Source organism: Hemicordylus capensis, chromosome 6, assembly GCF_027244095.1.
Source record: "Hemicordylus capensis ecotype Gifberg chromosome 6, rHemCap1.1.pri, whole genome shotgun sequence".
In the NCBI taxonomy this organism is placed as follows: Eukaryota; Metazoa; Chordata; class Lepidosauria; order Squamata; family Cordylidae; genus Hemicordylus; species Hemicordylus capensis.
Window position 1 is genome coordinate 133,763,469 of NC_069662.1, and position 19,397 is coordinate 133,782,865.

The following is a 19,397-nucleotide window of genomic DNA, read 5'->3' on the forward strand; positions in this document are numbered from 1 at the left end:
GATGGCAAAAAGAAATAAGGCAGATACTGAATATAAAGATAGAAACCCAAAGTTCTCAGCACTGAGCATTGCTAACAGCAGGAAATATAGATTATTTTCCCCACACTGTGGTTAGTTAGCTCAATGAACTAATACTTTCACAATTTGTAGTCTTTCATAATGAACATTATCTATCAAGAAGGCCCAAGAAGGATCATGTTTGGTACACAAAACGACTATATTTATATACCACTTATCCAAGATCTCAAAGCAGTTTACAAAGAAAATAAATAAATAATACGGTGGTTATAATAATACTAGCTGGGCCCACCACCGCCTGATCTTGGACCTTGCTTCTTACAACAGTAAAAAATTAGTTGTACCAGCCAGTTGGCCAACCTTTGTCTAGAAAAACGGCTTTCAGGCATAGCAGTCTCATGGAAGACAACAGTAACAGTTCAAAGGGGCCTCTGTAAGTGTGGACAGCACAAGTGAGAGGCTGCAAGGCTCAATGAGTGCCCGCACCAGAGGGTATAAGTTGTTAAGTCCCGTCAGAAAACTCTTTGAGTCAGGCTGGACTAAGACCAACTTGCCATCCCTGGTAGTGAGCTGAAATGGTGGCAAAGTGGGTTTTAAGGGAGATGTTTGAATGTCCCAATCCCTTGAGAAAGGTGAGGTAGAGAAGTATTTGACAAATCAAGGCCTTGAGCGGGTCAAAGCCTTTCGAAAAAGCGTAGGATGTGAAATGCTTCCATTTACACTTGTAGACAGGGGCGTAACCACGGGGGGGGGGGGGGGGCAGGCAGGGCACGTGCCCTGGGCGCCACTTGGTAGGGGGCGCCAAAAAGTGCCATGACCCCCCTGCCAATCCCCTCCCTTCCTGAAAAAAAATTTTTTCTTGTTCGCAGCGGAGCAGCAGTCTGCAAAGGAACGCGTGTGGTGCCCCCTCCCCCATGAGCGGACCCGGAGCCGCCCCCCGCCCATTGCTCGGCTCCGGCTGGCTGGGCCGAGTGCCGCAGTGCGGGTGCCTAAAGTTTGCTGCCTGCTTGCTTCGGCGTCAGACCTCTTCGTCTCTCTTCGTCACCTCTTCCTGACCTGGGCTCCGCTCACTCCCCATCCCCGCCCCGCCCCCACTCGCACATGCGTGTCCTCAGTCCCAGCTCATCTCCTGCACGTGGAATCGGCGACGAGGCAGGGTGGGAGTGAGTCGGAGAGCGTTTGTGTTGCTGCTTCTGGCTGGGGCTGTGTGTGCGCACAAGGAGGAAGAAGGATTCAAAAGGAGGGCCAACCTGCCTCATCATAAAACCTAACGCAATAAAGCGTAGTAAGTGGTCAAGGACAAGGTGTGTGTGATCTCTTTTTTAAATTAATATTTATTTGAAATTATACTGGTCTGGTGCTGGGCGGGCTTGGGCATTGCGCTTGTCTGTCTCACGCTGCACCTGGGAAATCACCACATTAAAAGTTGCCTCTTTGCCCAGTTAGCAGAGGATTCACCAATGAATTTTCCACTGATCTTCCTCCCACCTCAGGCACCTGTGTCTCTCCCGTCCCAAGTCCCGCCGCGCCGCCTGCTGCTGCACGGGCGCGGCCTACTCATTCAGGCAACCAGAAGTTGCCGCTGGTGGGGTTGGCGGGTCATGGTGCTGTTGTGCAAAGCCGGCAGTGGCTGGGTGAGGCACCCGAGCAGAGCGCGTGGCTGGACGGTGACCGCAGGGGCGGCATGCGCGCGGGTGCTCCCCGCCTCCCGCCGCCGCCGCCTCCCCTCCCCGGCCGTGCCGTCTGCTTAAGTGCAGCGCTGCTCGGCTCTGGCCGCTTGGAGTCGGAACGTTGCCCCGAAGTCAGGCAGGCAGTGAGTCCTCCGTCTCAGCCCCCGACCCCGTGCCCGCCGCCGTGTTTATTCCTCCCTTCCTGCGGCTGGCAGCACGTACGGACAGCCCGGGGCGGCTCCCTTCCTTCCTGGGCAGTGCTTCAGATGTATATGGAGGAAGGCAGGAGCGGCCGAGAGAAAACAAACAAATCCTCCCTAAACTCACGGTTCAGCAGCATGGCTCTAGTATCGGCTGATTCTCGGATTGCTGAACTCCTGGGGGAGTTGCATCAGCTTATCAAACAGACACAGGAGGAACGATCGAGGAGTGAACACAACCTGGTGAACATCCAGAAAACACATGAGAGGATGCAGACTGCCCGTCCCCGGCTAAGCTAGCTAGCTGCAGGTGACTAGCTAAGCTTTGCTGCAGGTGATAGCAGGCAGGGGTTTCCAACCTTGGGTCCCCAGTTGTTAGACTACAACTCCCATCATCCCTAGGCACATGGACATGGGCCTTTGTGGCTGGAGATTATGGGAGTTGTAGTCCAACATCTGGAGAGCCAAGGTTGGACACTCCTCCTCCATGGGTGTGGCTGTACAATGAGGCTGGCATCACAAGAACATATAAATTGCCTTGCTGAGTGGTATATAAGTATTTGTTGTTGTTGTTGACTGAGGAAATGGTACTTTAAAAACAACAACAGAAAATGGGTGACCTAATACTAGTCGCAACAAAGCTGAAGGGTACCCTAACCCTAACCCCCTCCTGATCTGTTGCAAGGATAATCTGAGTCTTTCACATGTAGTGGGCAACCACAATGCTCATTAATACCAAGAGAGCATCATAAAGATGACTTTAAGATTTTGCACCTGGGGCTTTTTGCTTGCAGAACAAACATCAAAGTTTTATCCTGGGGCTTTTTGCTTGCAGAACAAGGATCAAAGTTTTATCCTGTGCACTTGCCTTGTAAAACTGTTGTGCTGAGGGCTAATCAGCAGCACAATCACTAATAAATAAACAAGATGATGGCTAAATAAAGAGAATCACCACGTTAAAAGTTGCCTCTTTGCCCAGTTAGCAGGGGATTCATCAATGCATTTTCCACTGATCCCAAAAATTAATATCCATACTGCATTCAACACATGGGACAGGATTTCTTACACTATGTGTGAGTAATTTGGATTTTTGGCCATTTTAATGTCAAAAACTGAGGGGCAATGATACAGCTAACCTCATGGCTTGAGTGTGGACCTGGATGTTCATCTGCTATGATACATTAATGTAGGCCTGAGATCTACCATGAAGTTGCCATCTCACAGTCATAATTCTGATGCTTGGGACACAAGCTTACTTCACAGGGTTGTTGTGAGGAAAAACCTAACTAAGTAAATTGAAATACTAAAAATAAATACTATTTTCTCTCAAGAAATAATAATAGCACCTCTGCTGACTGGAAGAACTGCAGGCACAACCAACCACAAACCAGCGCTTAGTAACAAGCCTTCTAATGTAAGTAAAGCACACATTTCTAACTCAAATGCAATTTGATGTTAAGCAGTGTGGTTTATTGTAAATGAATTAATTGAAACACTTCAATCATGTCTTTCTCGAGTACTATTAATTGACTTGCATCATCCACAATTTAACAAACCTTTTAAAAAATAATTTAGGATGATGTTCTATTGTGGCACATATAGGTGTTTATGTATGTGTGTGTGTGTGTGAGAGAGAGAGAGAGATATTTTCAGGCATGTCATAATTTGCTAATTAGAAAATTAATGAGCATGAGTTGTAATTTCTGCATTTCTGGTTATTTATTGCATTTTTGGTTATTTATTGCATTTTGTAATTCTTGGTAATTTCTGTGGTAATATCATGGAAAAATAAAAGTTTTCACAAACATGCGTGTCAGATGTCCGGGGGTGGGGGTGGGGGGGGTGGCAATTTCAGTGCTTGCCCTGGAAACAGGGAGAGAGACTTCCAGGTCCAAGACATTAAAACAACTGCTTCGGTTGCTCTTGAGATTTGGATTTGTGTTGGCCTTTCTGACGCTGATGCAAGGGGCATCTTGAATACAGTTTAGAACCTTTATTCACAGTAACCTCCTCTATTTTGGGAAGGTCTATGTTGGTACCTTTGTTTGGAATTAGCATGATAACTTTGATGATAAACAGACTGAGACTGCGCCAAGTTCTTATCAGTATAGCACTATTTCTTAATTTTCTCCATTGTGTCATCAGTGTCCTTTGAGAATAACCCCTCTCTGTCAAACAGGAGATTCTCGATCTTTTCCTTTATTCCTGGCTCCAGAGATGTAGATTGACATAGACCTTCCCAAAATAGAGGAGGTTACTGTGAATAAAGGTTCTAAACTGTATTCAAGATGCCCCTTGCATCAGCGTCAGAAAGGCCAACTCTGTCTCAGTCAGGTGTTTGGTTGTGCTTAGTTGTTGTCTAGTGAGATCCGCTGATTTTGAGAGAGTAGTGTGTTCCAAAGCCTAAGGGCAGCAATGGAGAAGGCCCATCCCTCAGTAGCGACCAGACCAGACAGTGGCAAATGCAGACAAACCTCTCCAGATGATCTCAATGGGCGGTGTGGTTCATAGCAAAGAAGACGTTCTCTTAAATACCCAGGGCCCAAGCCGTTTAGGGCTTTATAGGTTATAAGCAAAACCTTGTACTTTACCCAGAAACTTAACATCAGCCAGTGTAGATCTTATAAGATAGGAGTGATATGGTCTCTCCGAGATGACCCAGAGATCAACCTGGCTGTTGCATTTTGGACTAACTGTAGTTTACGGACTACGTACAAAGGCAGCCCCACATACAGCACATTGCAGTAGTCAAGTCTGGAGATGACCAGCAGATATACTACTGTTCTGAGATCATTTATCTCAAGAAACGGACGCAGCTGGCATATCAGCCTAAACTGATAAAAGCACTTCTGGCCACTGCCTCAACCTGGGACACCAGGGAGAGTTTTGTATCCAGAAGCACCCCCAGACTGCATACCTGTTCCTTCTGGGGAAGTGTGGCCCCATCCAGAACTGGCAGATAAAAATCATCTCCCAATTTCCGACCCCGCACATTAAGTACCTCCATCTTATCTGGATTCAGGCTCAGCCTATTTATTATTTTTTTATTTAATAGACTTATTATTTATTTGTTTAATACATTATTTAATACTCTCATCCAGCCCATCACTGCCTCCAGGCATTCATTCATTCATTCATTTATTTATTAGATTTATACCCCGCCCAAACTTAGGCTAACAACAATTAAAACATAAAAAGTTAAAACAGTAGAACATACAACATATATAAATGTTAAAACACTACAATAATTTAAAAACCATAAAATTAACAAACAGTATTTTTTAATTAAAAACCTGAGAAGGCTTGAGTAAAAAAAAGCATTTTCAAATGTTTTTTAAAAATAGCCAGAGATGGGGAGGATCGTAACTCAACAGGGAGCGCATTCCACAATCTCGGGGCAGCGACCGAGAAGGCCCGTCTCTGTGTGACCACCAAACGAGTTGGCGGTAACTGCAGACGAACCTCCTCAGATGACCTCAATGGGTGATGGGGTTCATAGCAAAGAAGATGCTCTCTTAAATACCCAGGACCTAAGCCATTTAGGGCTTTATAAGTTTTAACTAGCACTTTGTATTTTGCCCGGAAACCTATCAGCAGCCAGTGTAACTCCTTCAGCAAAGGAGTAACGCGGTCTCTCTGAGCCAGACCCAGAGAACAACCTGGCTGCCGCATTCTGAACCAACTGAAGTTTCCGGACTACATACAAAGGCAACCCCACATAGAGCACATTACAGAAGTCAAGTCTGGAGGTTACCAACAGATGTACCACTGTTTTGAGGTCATTGATCTCAAGATACGGACACAGCTAGCATATCAGCGGAAGCTGACAGAAAGCACCCCTGGCCACCGCCTCAACCTGAGAAACCAAGTAGAGCTGTGGATCCAGGAGTATTCCCAGACTGCGAACCTGTTCCTTTTGGGGAAGTGTGACCCCATCCAGAACAGGTAGATCAAAATTGTCTCTGGAGTTCTGACACCTCACAATAAGTACCTCCATCTTATCTGGATTCAGCTTCAGTTTATTCTCCCTCATCCAGCACATTACTGCTTCCAGGCAGGCATTTAGGGAGTATATGCCAACTCCTGAAGAAGTTGACCTAGAGAAGTCATCAACGCTGAAGTTGACATGGAGTTGTCATCAGCGTACTGCTAACACCCAGCTCCAAATCCCCTGATGATCTCTCCCAGCGGTTTCATGTAGCTATTAAAAAGCACTGGAGAGAGTATGGAGTCTTGAGGGAGACCATACTTAAGCTCAGATTCTGAAGAGCAACAATCTCCAATCAACACCATCTGGAACCTGTCCGAGAGGTAGGAGCGGAACCACTGTAAAACAGTACCTCCCACCCCCAACACCCTCAGACACTCCAGAAGGATACTATGGTCGATAGTATCGAAAGCCACCGAAAGGTCCAAAAGGACCAACAGAGTCACTCTTCCTCTGTCAATTCCCAATTAGAGATCATCCATCAGGCTGACCAAGGCAGTCTCCACCCCATAGCCTGCCCGAAAAACAGTTTGAAATGGGTCTAGATAATCATTTTCCTCCAAGACTCTCTGGAGCTGAGAGGCCACCACCCTCTCAATTACCTTGCCCAGCCATGGGAGGTTGGAGACAGGCCTATAATTGCTCAACTCTGAGGGATCTAGTGCAGGCTTCTTTAGAAGAGGTATAATGATTGCCTCCTTAAGACAAGGAGGCATCCTGCCCTCCCTCAGAGAAGCATTTATGATTTCTACCAGGCCGCCTATAACAGCCTCCCTGCTAGACAGAATAAGCCATGTTGGACAAGGGTCAAGAGAACAAGTGGTAGGCCTCACCGATCCAAGCGGTCGTGAACCACTTAAAAACAACAACAACAACCCTGATTCCCCCTCGGGTGAGTTCCTGGAGGCGGCAGCGGGGTGTGTATGTGTCCGCAGAGTTTCCTTCTCCCCCACCGGCCTTCCTCATGCCCCCTCTTCGCCTGTTTGGGCGCCCTTCAGCTGGTTTTCGGCCTTCACCTAGTGGCCCAGCAGCCATTATGGAGGCCACACGCCTGTACCAGCTGGCCTCTAGTGGGAGTAGCCCACTTCTTTGCCCACCTGCTCGTGGTTTCCAGCAGGTGGGCAAGTGGGCCAGCCAGAAAGCCAGCCTGCCACCACATTCTCCCGCCCACCCACCAATTCCCGGCGGCCAGACCGGCCCACCGTCACCTGCTCCCACCAGCAGCCACATCCTTATTTTCTCCCCTGTCCCATCACTGATCGGCAGCTGCTCGCGAACTCTCGCGAGAGCTGCCACACATGGGATTAGCAACAGGTATGCCTAGGAGAAATAAATATATAGATAGAAAACGCTTAATTCAAAGAGATCAGCTGTTTTTATTCTTAGAGCAGTATGTTAAAGGGGCAAAGCCAAGACACAGACAATACTTAACTCATCGCTGGGTCTCAATTCTAGGACTAGTGACAGACACCTATTCAAAATATTAACACATGCCTCATATTAAAATGAATTATTTCCAAGATGTGTTGAAACGTAAGACTGCAGATCTGTGAGCATATCACCCGAGAAGTTATGAAAGTTTCACTTGGATGCTACATAACTTCATAACCTGTGTTCAAAGAATGGCATTTCACTTGGCAATGCTCTTGCTCCTTTTCCTTACATATATTTTCCTCTCTTCACTTTTACCATAAATACCCTAATGAAAGACAATGAATAATAAAATTACAAATCCTGCCACACACATCACAACTGAATAAAACATCAATGGTGCCAAGTTGTGTAAATGTTTACAGTATGCAATAGATTTCCTGCAGAAATACAAGTTGCCCCAACTATCAGTTTAGCTTCTTCAACCTTAAGGTCATTCTCTAGCCACTGAAAAGGTTTATTGTTTTCTCTATTCTTGGAAGGATCAGCAACCAAGTTCTGCAGTGTCTTCATATCAGACAGTGAAATGTATGTTACCTTGCAAAGGTGATGAAAGACACTACTGAAAAATCTTCTATTTTTAAACAACAGACATCAGAAACTGAGAGAAGATCTGGAAGGTGCTATCAAAAACCATTTCCCATTTTAAAAAAGCACATCTTATATCCAGCAAATGAAAGCTCAAACAACTTCTAAGCGCTCACATTTTTCTTCTGAAGAAATACAGTTGTACCCTAGTAAGGTCACAGAATATTAAATGCAGCAACAAGCACCAAATTAATAATAATCTTGCAGAAACATGACAAGAATTAAGTACTCAGGTACAGGCAACTTGCATCAGGTTTAGATTACATCTAATATATGCAGTTGTCCCAGAAATACTACAACAACTGTTCTATCTGTGTTTTCTAATTAGTAGCATATGGCTCATTATGGAACTGGCACTACAATCCTATATTAATATGTTGTATATAAATCTGGAAGCTACCTACATATTGGCAATATTCAGTAGCAAAGCCATTCTATACTTCACATGTAGAGCATAACGAAGAGGAAAGAGCTAAACAGCCAAGCTTACTAAAATAATTAGGGATGTACATGAATCATTTTTTTAAAATTCAATTTGGACCTGAACTGAATCACCCCTGATTTGTTTTGTGGCCAAATCTGTCCTCCCAAATCACCCCAAATTCTATTTGGAGTTGATTCAGTTTCAGATCAATTTGGACCACTTATATAGGTCCTAGGGGCACCAAATCTGGGTAGTGGATAGGTCCCCCATTGGGGCCACCTACCACCCAAATTTCAAGGCAGTGGGGCACTTGGTTGATTTTTAATGAATTTTTTTTTTTAGTATTTACTGATTTTGCGTATCTCCACCATAGGAAATAATTGGGATTCAAAGTAGCTTTATCTTAACCCTAACATGGATCCCCAGCTTTAATTTTTTTTAAAACCCACCAAAAAACAAAACAAAACACTAAGCTCTAGCCCTTGTAGAAGTGGAGTTATGGAGCAAAATGTGCTGTCACTATTTTTCAAGTGTTTGAAAACACCTGAAAACACAGGCTGGACACAAACCTGACCAGGTGAGTTCGGTCTAGCACCCCTTCAAACCCTGGTCCAGTCCAGTGTGGGGTGGGGTTCACAATTTAAAAAATAATAATAATAAATTATTACCTTCTTTCCCTTCAGGGGGCTTCCTATAGGCCATGGGGGGGAGTTTGTGACTGTTCCCCTGCCCCACCCCCCATGCATGCACAAATGGCCTCTGCGAAGCTTGGCATGGCCCAGGGCCTCACAGAGACCATTTTCACATGCACTGTGGCCTTTTTTTTTTTTTAATGGCCACTTAAAACAAATTGGCCACCATGCATGCGCAAATGGTCTCTGCAAGGCCCTGGGCCATGCCAGGCCTCACAGAGGCCATTTGCGCATGTGCGGCAGCCTCCAAAATGGCCACCATGGCAATTTATGGAGGCCCGAACAATAACAATGCAGCGGGCCACGGCGGTGATTTTAGAGGCTGGAGGGGTGCAGCGGAACATTCACGGACATACACACCCCACGGCCTATAGGAAGCTCCCCGAAAGGGGAAAAAGTAATACAGTTTATTTTTTTAAAAAAAAATTAAATTGCGAACCGGCCGGGGAGGTTTGGTACCAGTCCTGACTGAACCCCTGAACTCTGAACCCCCAGACCAGTTTTGCACATCCCTAGTGTCTAAACCTTAAGCCAAGACCTAGGCTGGTCAGAGACCTATGATCCCAAGGGGGTATGCAAATTCACTGAGAACCACCATGCAACCACTTCATCTGCAATCTTCCATTAATTACCCTGCACCAGCTATGAAAATGCAGCTATCAAGGGAAATTCTGTTGCCAGAAATGTAGCGGGTGGGGTGGGGAGAGGCAGGGGGTGGGGAGAGGGGGAGCTAGTTTCCTTACTGATGAGCACAAAGAGTACATCTAGCAAGGAAGTAGCACCTACAGAATGTCTGCCTGAACATGAACTCACTCGTTATAGGGGGCACTGTGCTGGATGCATCAAGCAGAAATTCATTAGGTGTGTAGGCAGCAAGTGTGAAAAAACTGTACCTCTTGAATTTCTGCCTGGAGACAGCCCCCCACCGCCAAACACTGAACTGAAAGGAGAAGGCAGTGTCAGTACATGGAGTCATAGATGCAAGTGGTAAGAAGTCCTAACTGGACTGCTTGCACAGTGTAGAAATTAAACTTAGGCCCATTCACACAACCTACTGGACGGGTGTGCAGGGGAAGGCTTCCCAAACCTTGCCTTCCCCCAGACAATCACTGTTTAGCTGGTGGGTGCACAGACTGCACTCCCACATGATCCCTGCTGCTCTGTGCATCGCAGGTCGTTCTGAGGTTGGGACTCGTCCCTGCCTCCAAGAATCCCACAGAGCACCACTGGGATTGGCGCCACAGCACCTCCGGATCCATGCGGATCTTAGTTAGTTAGTTATTCAATTTCAATTTCTATACTGCCCTTCCAAAAATGGCTCTGGGCGGTTTACACAGAGAAATAATAAATAAAAATAAGATAGAACCCTGTCCCAAAGGGCTCACAATCTAAAAGAAACGTAAGTCAGACACCTGCAACAGTCACTGGAAGTATTGTGCTGGGGGTCGACAGGGCCAGTTACTCCCCCCCCCTGCTAAATAAAGAGAATCACCACATCAAAAGGTGCCTCTTTGCCAAGTTAGCAGGGGTATTGGTGGATCTTGGTGGTTTTAATGGGCAGTCAAGCCCAGCCTCTGTGTGTGTCCTTGAACTTGCACTGAGCAGGTTGCAAGTGCCTTAATTCTCAAAGGCTTTTAATAATGAAACTTTGTGTGCTACAAACTGCTCTGAAATGTGATCACTGAAAAACAGTATATAAACATAGTAAACAAAACCAGATATGGAGCTTTGCAAAGTTTTCAACACTTTCACATTTTTCTCACTCAAATGTCATCTCCTGATCTTTATTTTTATGCCCCCATCTTTCCAACACATTTAGAGTAGCATACATGGTTCTCCTTCCCAACTGCATCCTCATAACAACCCTGTAAGGTAGGCTAAGCTGGGAGGGAGTGATTTGCTTCAGACCACCCATGGCTGAGTAGGAATCTGAACCTGGGCCTCCCAAATCCTACTCTAACCATTATTCCACACTGGTTCTCATATCAAATTTTGCAGAGGATCAAAGAGAAACAACTCCTATTAATATCCCCAATAAGAAATGAGAATGCAGACTGAGAACTGTACAGTCTCTACCTTTGGGAGACTCCAGAAAGCAAGAGGTCAGCACTCCAACTACACAAAATGCATTATGAATCTTCATCAGTGTCTTTACTGACACAGCCTGGAATCCCCTGACAATGTATGCATTTCTTATCCTCATTCTAAGAAGAGTTGTCTGAAGTGTCTAAATAGTTTGTGCTTGGAAAAACTCTGGGGGCTGATGCAGCCACTGATGGGGATTTATAATGCAAATTGCCTTGTTGAAGTGCTAACCTTTTACCTCCAGAGTCTCTTGGAGGCCAAGGCTGTCTGAATTTGTTCTCATTCTACAATCTCAGCACAAAGGAGTATCACAATATGTCAATCAGGTAGGTGTATGGAGTAGCAGCCTGCATTTCAGTCAACAAAAAACTCTGAAAGTATAATAATTTGTTTATAATATATAATAATTGTTAATACAGAACTGCCCTTGGAGAACCAAAGTCCACACCTACATTAGGGCTGTTCTCACAAGTGTTCACTGGGTAGGAAGAGTGTCCTACCCAGCTTCAGGAGTTGTGTGCACTCCCAATTTTCGGTCGTGTCTGGGCTAGAAGCTAGGTTGGAGGAGGAGAAAGTGACTATGTGGGAGGTGGGGCAGGCTCCAAGGGCATTTCCTCCTACCTTGGTAATGTGCTGGGTAGAAGTGGGGGTAGGCTAATGCCTTTCTGCACAAGGGATTATGGTCCTGCACCTGCCTCCCACACAATCACTTGCCCCTCCTTCAAACTAGCTTTTAACCAAACTGAGCAACAAAGTGAAGGGCTAATCCCCCTTCCCCATGCTATCCAGGACAGCCTTTTTGTCTTGTTGCAAGGTAAAGCAAATTAGCCTTTCTTGAGCCAGTTGTCTACCTCCACCCTTGTCATCATTCTTGAAGGTGTTCAAGGACTTTGCCTCCATCCTTGCTTTTGCTACTTTCAGTATGTTTATTTCTAATGTTTTGTTCCCATGGAAGGGCTTTGTGCATGCACAGGCATCACTGGGAGGGTTTAGAGGACCCCTCCCACCATTACAAAGTCATGTTATTCTGAATATTTGGGTGTCTATAGCCTCCTTCAGAGGCTATAAGAGAAGCAGAAGTCCCACCTGGCTGTCAGTCAATCTCCCCTGCCGGATGGGTGCTTCACACTTACAGCTTTCAACTGAAGTGGTGAAGGCTATAAACGTGTCAGAGGGCAATTCCGTGAATGTGAAGCTAGGGATTTATTAGAATACAGCCTCTGTCTTATAAGGTGTCTGAAGGAGGCTCATACATAAGCAGAAACCACTATCTTGGAGGACATTTTGCTGGCCTACTGGCTGGCATATCTCCAAGTTTTCTGTAACAGCAAACAACTGACTGCAGAGAGTTTTGCCTTTTTTGAACAGACACTTGTTCATACAGCACAGTTCTTAATAACTTCATCCCAATGTGCAATATTTACCATGACAGTTTGCAAGTGAAGGCACTAACAGAAGGTGATAGAAGAGTCCCAACCTACCTAAACAAGCCCTAGGCAGTGAATGAAATTTCATCTGAAAGGAACTCATTGAAGACAGAGCAAACTTAAAAACATCAAAGCAAACACAATACGCAGATTTAAGTGCTTCTGCTCCATCTTTGCCAGCGTACAGATAGCTGTTTATTTAAGATGTCAAAATGCTTATATGTTCTGTGTCCAAATTAACTTCTTCTCTCTGTTGTGCCCTATGAGTGTGGAAGCTGATTTTTAAAATTGAGATGCTAGTCATGGCATCTACATTATGCATTAAAATCAAGTAAATGTACACCATTTAATGTTTATACAATGGGATTGTATGAATGCTTAATTCTCAGTTAGTATAAAATTAAATTAACTTGATTTTGAACAGCATTTACATCTCACAGCCAACCTTCTCTGTCTCGTAAGTCCAAAGCACTATTATGCAGGAAGACAGGCATTGTTCACTATGGATCTGTATTAATGACTTCTGCATTTGACACACATGCTTCCACTATCACATTATCGCCTCCCAAAAAGAAATGCATGCATCATACCCCTATGCATTAATTGCACCAACTTTTTCCTACGTGCAGGAAATAGATCCAGATCCTTTGATTAATATTTGAGGGAGAATACTTTCACTCAGAGATTGGAAAAAGACAACTGCATGCTTTTCCTTCTCTCTTTATAAGATACTAGTGTTTTCAAGCCCGTTAAAATAACGGGCGCTAGTAGGGGAGAGTTCCGCCGCCGCCACCAAGAGTGCCGTCCGCCCCCGCCGTTATCCCCACGCTCGTTCCGGTCGGGCCACTCTCTGGTCGGGCCGGTCCCACTGCTGCCACCTTTTTCCGCCGCCCCCCCCCGTGGTCAAGCCAGTCCTGCCGCCGCCGCCACCTTTCCCTGCCCCGCGTCTTTCCCTGCCCCGTCTTTCCCTGCTCCCTTATCCCGGTCCGGGAGCCAACATGGCCGCCCGCTCTCTGGTCGGGCCGGTTCCGATGCCGCCGCCTTTTCCCGCCGTTCCCCCCCTCCCCCCTGCGGTCAGGCCGGTCCTGCCGCCGCCGCCGTCTTCCCCTGCCCCGCGACTTTCCCTGCCCTGTCTTTCCCTGCTCCCTTCTCCCTTTCCCCTGCTCCATCCGGGAGCCAACATGGCCGCCGTGTCCCTGCGGCCGTATCTTTCTCGGACGTTCTGGGCAAGCGCGGAGCGCATGCCCAGAACGGCCAAGAAAGACACGGGCAGGGACACGGGATCACACTCAAGGTCTTTATTATAGAGGACAAGTGGCCCTCATTCGCATGTGTTCCATTCCAGCCTACAACCATGGATAATGAAGCTTAGAGTCTATAAGGTACAGTGCCTTGTTCACCAGGCCTCCAGCTCTCTAGAAAGCCCCCACCAACCCACAAATCCTCTAAATTTTTAATTTTTTCAAAAATTCGGGGAGATTTTTTTTTTAAGGAGCCACAAAGTGGCTCCATGCTACAGAATGGTGACCAGAAACGACATTGCAAGTCATTTCCAGCCATCCAGGAACTGTGGATAGGCAAATTTTGCCAATTTTTTAAACTGTGGATAACAAGGTGGGCAGGGGCGTAGCAAGGTTGGAGTGGGCCCAGAGACAATATTTTAAAATGTCTCCCCCCGTCCCTGAAGCTCAGCTCATGAAGTAACAAAATGTTAAATGAGGATGAATAGTGGTAACAAAAAACATAGTAAAATTTACACACATACACCCCTATGTGCCACAATAGAACATCATACTACATTATTTTTTTAAAGGTTTTGTAAATTGTGGACGATGGAAGTCATTTAATGGTACTAGAGAAAGACATGCTGTTCTGGTAGCTCCAGGTCTTAACGCTCACATCAGTTTCTGAGGATGAATACAACTGAAGGAAGTCCGGGCAGGTGCACGGCTGGGGGAGTCAGTCATGTATAGAAAGCAAATAAATAAATAAATAAATAAATAAATAAATAAATAAATAAATAAATAAATAAATAAATGTGACTTGCCTCGGGGGGGGGGTGCACAAGGCAGTGGGCCCCCAGACAACTGTCTCCCCTTGCCCTATTATAGTTATGCCCCTGAAGGTGGGGTCTATACTCACAAATATGTTAAACTGCAGGTGCCGGGACTGCAGATAATGAGGGCCACCTGTATTGACATATAGAGATACCCTCCCATACTTTTGTTTTAAGCTTCTAACTAGCAACACGTTAGGCTTGTTCACACATCCATGAAAGATAGGACAAGCATCCTATCCACTTTCAGGAGCTGTGTATGCTCCCAATTTTGGGGCGTGTGCTTTTAAAAAGCAAGGTAGAAGGCAAGAAGCTTGATTGTTTGCTAAGTTGCAGCTGGGAAGAATAGTTTTCCATCCTACCTTGTTCAGAAGCTAGGGACAGAGTCTGGGGAGGGTGCATCCATCCCACCCAGCTACAGCTTAGCAGATGATCAAGGTCTCCATCGCCTACCTTGCTTTTTACAAGCATAGAAATGCAAATCAGGAGCATGCACAGCTCCCAAAACATGGTCATGTCACGTGAACAAGCCTATTATTTTCACAGGTTAGCTCCTGAAAGTTACTCTCTCATGTAATTTTCAATATTTGTGGGCTACTCTGGTTAACAAGAGATATTCAGTGCAGCCAAGATAAATTTCTCCTCATTTCGGGTGCTACTTCATAGTGAGCAGTTTTCCTACCATAATAACTTCAATGTGTACTCCCCACTGGCATTTCAGCATTTCCACAATGCGCACACACTGTCATGTTCTCCCGATACCAGTTCTTATATAAGTTAACAATACAGGAGCACAGATTTGTTTTACTTTATGTGAACTCCCACACAACAGGGTGGTTTTGATTTTTAAGTAGCAATCCTCCTACAGGGAACATAACCATATAATTTGAGAAACCTACAGCTCTTCAACATCAAGTTAAAAACATGATACATTTTGTAATTGCAACGTGTAAAAGAATACCAAGAGCAATGATTTTTTTTTTTTTAAGGAGCATACCTTCCCTGATGGCTGTAAAAGGGGTGCCTTCCTCCTCTTGAAGTCTAATTACTTTCAGTGCCACCAATTTGCCATTTACCCTGCAATAAATAGAGTAAACACAAGTAAAGTTAACACTACAAAAGAATTTTGATAACATTTTGTGACTCATCCAACTTATTGCCATTAAGTATCATTAACTTGTGTCACACAGGCAACACATCAGAAGCTTCAATACACTCACATTGGTGCACAAATCAAGATTTATCTCTTTTTTTAGTAGCCTCAGGTACTTTTTCTCCAATTATAGAATTAAAGTAACATTTTACACAGCTGAGAAAGTAAATTCATATGAAGTTATTTTATTATTCCAAACTACAGTATAAACCCTTTCTATATAGCAAGGTGGGAGGTTTTGTGTCCTGCTTAATTTGGACTTAATGCTTATGTTTTCAAAAAATATCAGTCAGGGATATACTTCAGTGCACTGCATGTGTGGAGCAGTCCCTAACACTGGCATCACTAGGGGAGCCTGGTTTAGTGAACTTTGCCTTGGAGCCATTATGTTAATTTTCTGAATGTTTAGCAAGCAAAAGACATGTGTGTGTGTGTGTGATCACAATGTATTAAGAGTTGTAAGTAATTTTAGGCTATGCCCCTTAACCTGGGGCGGCTATGCTGGATGATTCACTAACCAAGCTTTTTCTATAGAGCTATTTTTAATTCTGGCAAAGTGTAAAGGTTTAAATGATTGTACATTCAGTATCACTTTGCTACTTAACCTTCTTGCTTCCATAGTATGATTATCTCATTTAGATGCTCAGCTAATGTCAGTTATAAAGATTTCAAGAGTCATTTTAATGTGCCGTCGAGTTGGTGTCAACTCCTAGCGATCACACTCCATGTGAGTTTCTTGGTAGAATACAGGAGTGATTTACCAGTGCCTCCTCCCACGCAGTATGAAATGGTGACTTTCAACACCTCCCTATATTGCTACTGCCCAATATAGGTGACTACAGATGTATTTACTAGGCGCAGTCTGGGAAGCACACCGGCAGGGATTTGAACTAACAGCCTCTTGCACTCTAGGCAAGCTGCTTCCCCGCTGTGCCACTGCAGCTGATACTTAATCAGGTTTTCAGGCAATAGAAAAATTAGCCTCAATTAAAAGCAATGGTTACATGCATTTTGCTTTTCCAGCTATTTCCACTGCGGCAATTCCAAATCCTCTCACGCCTCATGAAATGCACAGATGTGGCTATCAGGCTGCGTGTGTGTTTTTTACAATTAATAAAGGAAAAATTGACATTTGTCACTTGTTCTGATGCCCTCCTTGCACGTGCCTTTATCACAGTGGAGTGAAGAAAGTAAAAGGTAAAGTTGTGCCATCGAGTCGGTGTCGACTCCTGGCGACCACAGAGCCCTGTGGTGGTCTTTGGTAGAATACTGGAGGGGTTCACCATTGCCATCTCCCATGCAGTACGAGATGATGCCTTTCAGCATCTTCCTATATCGCTGCTGCCCGATATAGGTATTTCTCAGTCTTGCAACCTCTTCCTCCTGGAGTGGGGAAGGACAGTTCATTTAAACTAGTATCTGAGTTGAACGCAGAGCGGTGGTTCAGATGAGCCTCCAGCTCGCTAATGAGGGAATGGCCTCAGGTGGCACCTTCATCATGGGGTGACAAATATAGGGCTCTTGCCCTGGCTATGGGTGCAGCCTCACCTGTCTTCTGCTGCCATGCCCGACTGTTCCCATTGCAGCCCAGTGCACCCCCAGTTTGAATCTTGGCTATATATCACGGTTTCTGGTAATGAGGAAGCCTTTGCCTGAGTGCAGTCCTCTGATTCAAGGAAATGGGTCATTATGGCCAGGCTTTTCTTAAGTGCCCTCAAGTGATTACTGAGATTGCAGGGGACTAGGTAATGCCACTCCGATAGACACTGCCCCCCCCCCCCAGCATGCACAGAAGGTGCCAGAATAGACCAAATGTCAAAATACTGAGATTGGAATGCTGTTTCTCTCTCTTAACAAGTGAAAACCCAGATAAGCCAAAGAACCAAGCAGGGCCACTGCTATACCCCCAAAGGATCTGAGGCCTGGGCCCAGACAATCGCTGCATTGCTTTTCCTAATCTTGCAGCTCTGCCTTACTTTCAAGACACAGTGCGAGATTGGAAGGCACTTCATGCAGGCAGGTGAGAAAGGGAGCCAAGGATGGCCCAGCACCCTCTCTCAGGTTCCAAAGATGGATGCTTGCTTTCTCTCACAAAGGAAAAGCAAGCCATCCAGCTCAGAAACTGGCTGCAAGCTGGAAAAAGCTGGTGTGGGAAAGAGACAGACTTACCCCACCCTTGAAGCTGATGTGGGCATCAGTCAGCCCTCACTCTAGACAGCACTGCCCCCAACACACAATAAAGGAACGCTCTGGGAGGGCATATATTAAGCAGCTTTGGAATTCTGTCTAGTATCCCAGTAGGACACTGGGGGCATCTACATAAACTGGAATACTTTATCATGAAACATGAAAAAGCCCACACTCCTGATCTGGTAATTTTCTCCATTTTTCTCCATATTTGCTTGCATAACTTTGTCTTGTCTTGTCTTGTAGTATTACGGGTTTTAATAGTAATAGAAAAAATATTTACCAGCCAATAATTCTTTCCGGTCACTCAAATGGCCTCTGTGGCCCGGAGCACCTTTTATTAGCTTCAGCCAATATGCCAGCTGTGACATTACCTGGACAGAGATAGCTCGGCCACAGTTACTCATGATTGGTAACCTCCTGCTTAGATTACTGCAATGCATTGTATGTGGGGCTGCCTTTGAGAACAGGCCAGAAACTGCAGCTGGTACAAAATAAGGCTGCAAGATTATTAACTGGGACTGGATGTTTTGAGCATATTCCACAAGTGCTTCATCAGCTGCACTGGCTCCCAGTCCGTTTCCAGGCCCAATTCAAAGTGCTAATGTTAACCTTTAAAGCCCTAAATGGTTTGGGACAAGGTTACTTGAGATAGCACCTTGCCCCATGTGTCCATTGCCAACGGAGGTGAGGCAGGTGGCTACTGGGGAGAGAGCCTTTTCGGTGGTTGCACCCTGTTTATGGAATAGCCTCCCCAGTGAGGTTTGCCTTTTCTCTCTCTTGTTATGATTAAGCATAGGGTGAATGTTATAAACCAAGTCACTGAATTTCTTGACCCAACACAAGTCCCAGTATTTATTCTGAATTAATCTCTGTCTGTATTACCAAATGTTGTAAAGCGGAAGGAGCTCATGGAGAAAGTATGAATGTTCTAGGCAACTTGCATACCAAGCAGGAAGATATCTTGAAAAGATTGTCTTGACAGCAAACCTCAGAGTTCTGGAGCTGCAGATTCACTCCTAAAGGCATTTCACCTCACAAGGACTGCTTTCATTTTGCTTTCTGAGAGTTTCCATGACAAAATTTTACATGTATGGAAGAACAACATGCAGCTGAAGCTGCCAGTGTGATTTTCAGTATGAAAGACTCATTCTGATCAGAGAACACAAAAGAAAGTTTCCTGAAGTCTTGAAGAAACTGATACCTCTTTTCTTTGCCTTAAGTATGGCCATTATAGTAGGTTGATGCCAAATACATATTTGAAATATTTAATTACCACCCCATTCTATCACAGAAGAATTTGAGAATCTGCATCACTGTAGACCAGAAACACTCTCTGGAACTCCCCTATCACACTCTTTAGCAAGAACGCAAGTTTACACCATCAGATTTCAGCAGCTGACTTACTGAAAATGCTTTCAGTTGTTGAATGTTCTCTGGATCAGACTGTTGAAACAGTTTGAAGGGTAAGGTTTGGG

General features: G+C 45.1%; 1 protein-coding gene across 7 annotated transcripts in view; it reads right to left on the bottom strand.

Annotated features, from left to right (window-relative positions):
• CDK14 (cyclin dependent kinase 14) overlaps window positions 1-19,397 on the bottom strand; it is a 417,778-nt gene that overhangs the window by 251,701 nt on the left and 146,680 nt on the right. For all 7 annotated transcript variants that reach the window (XR_008309633.1, XM_053260459.1, XM_053260458.1 and 4 more), the window contains one exon: window positions 15,577-15,656. Coding sequence is in view for 6 of the 7 variants with exons in the window: in XM_053260459.1 (XP_053116434.1) it covers window positions 15,577-15,656 (80 nt within the window). In the remaining variant the exon portion in view is untranslated. The remainder of the gene's footprint in view (window positions 1-15,576; window positions 15,657-19,397) is intronic.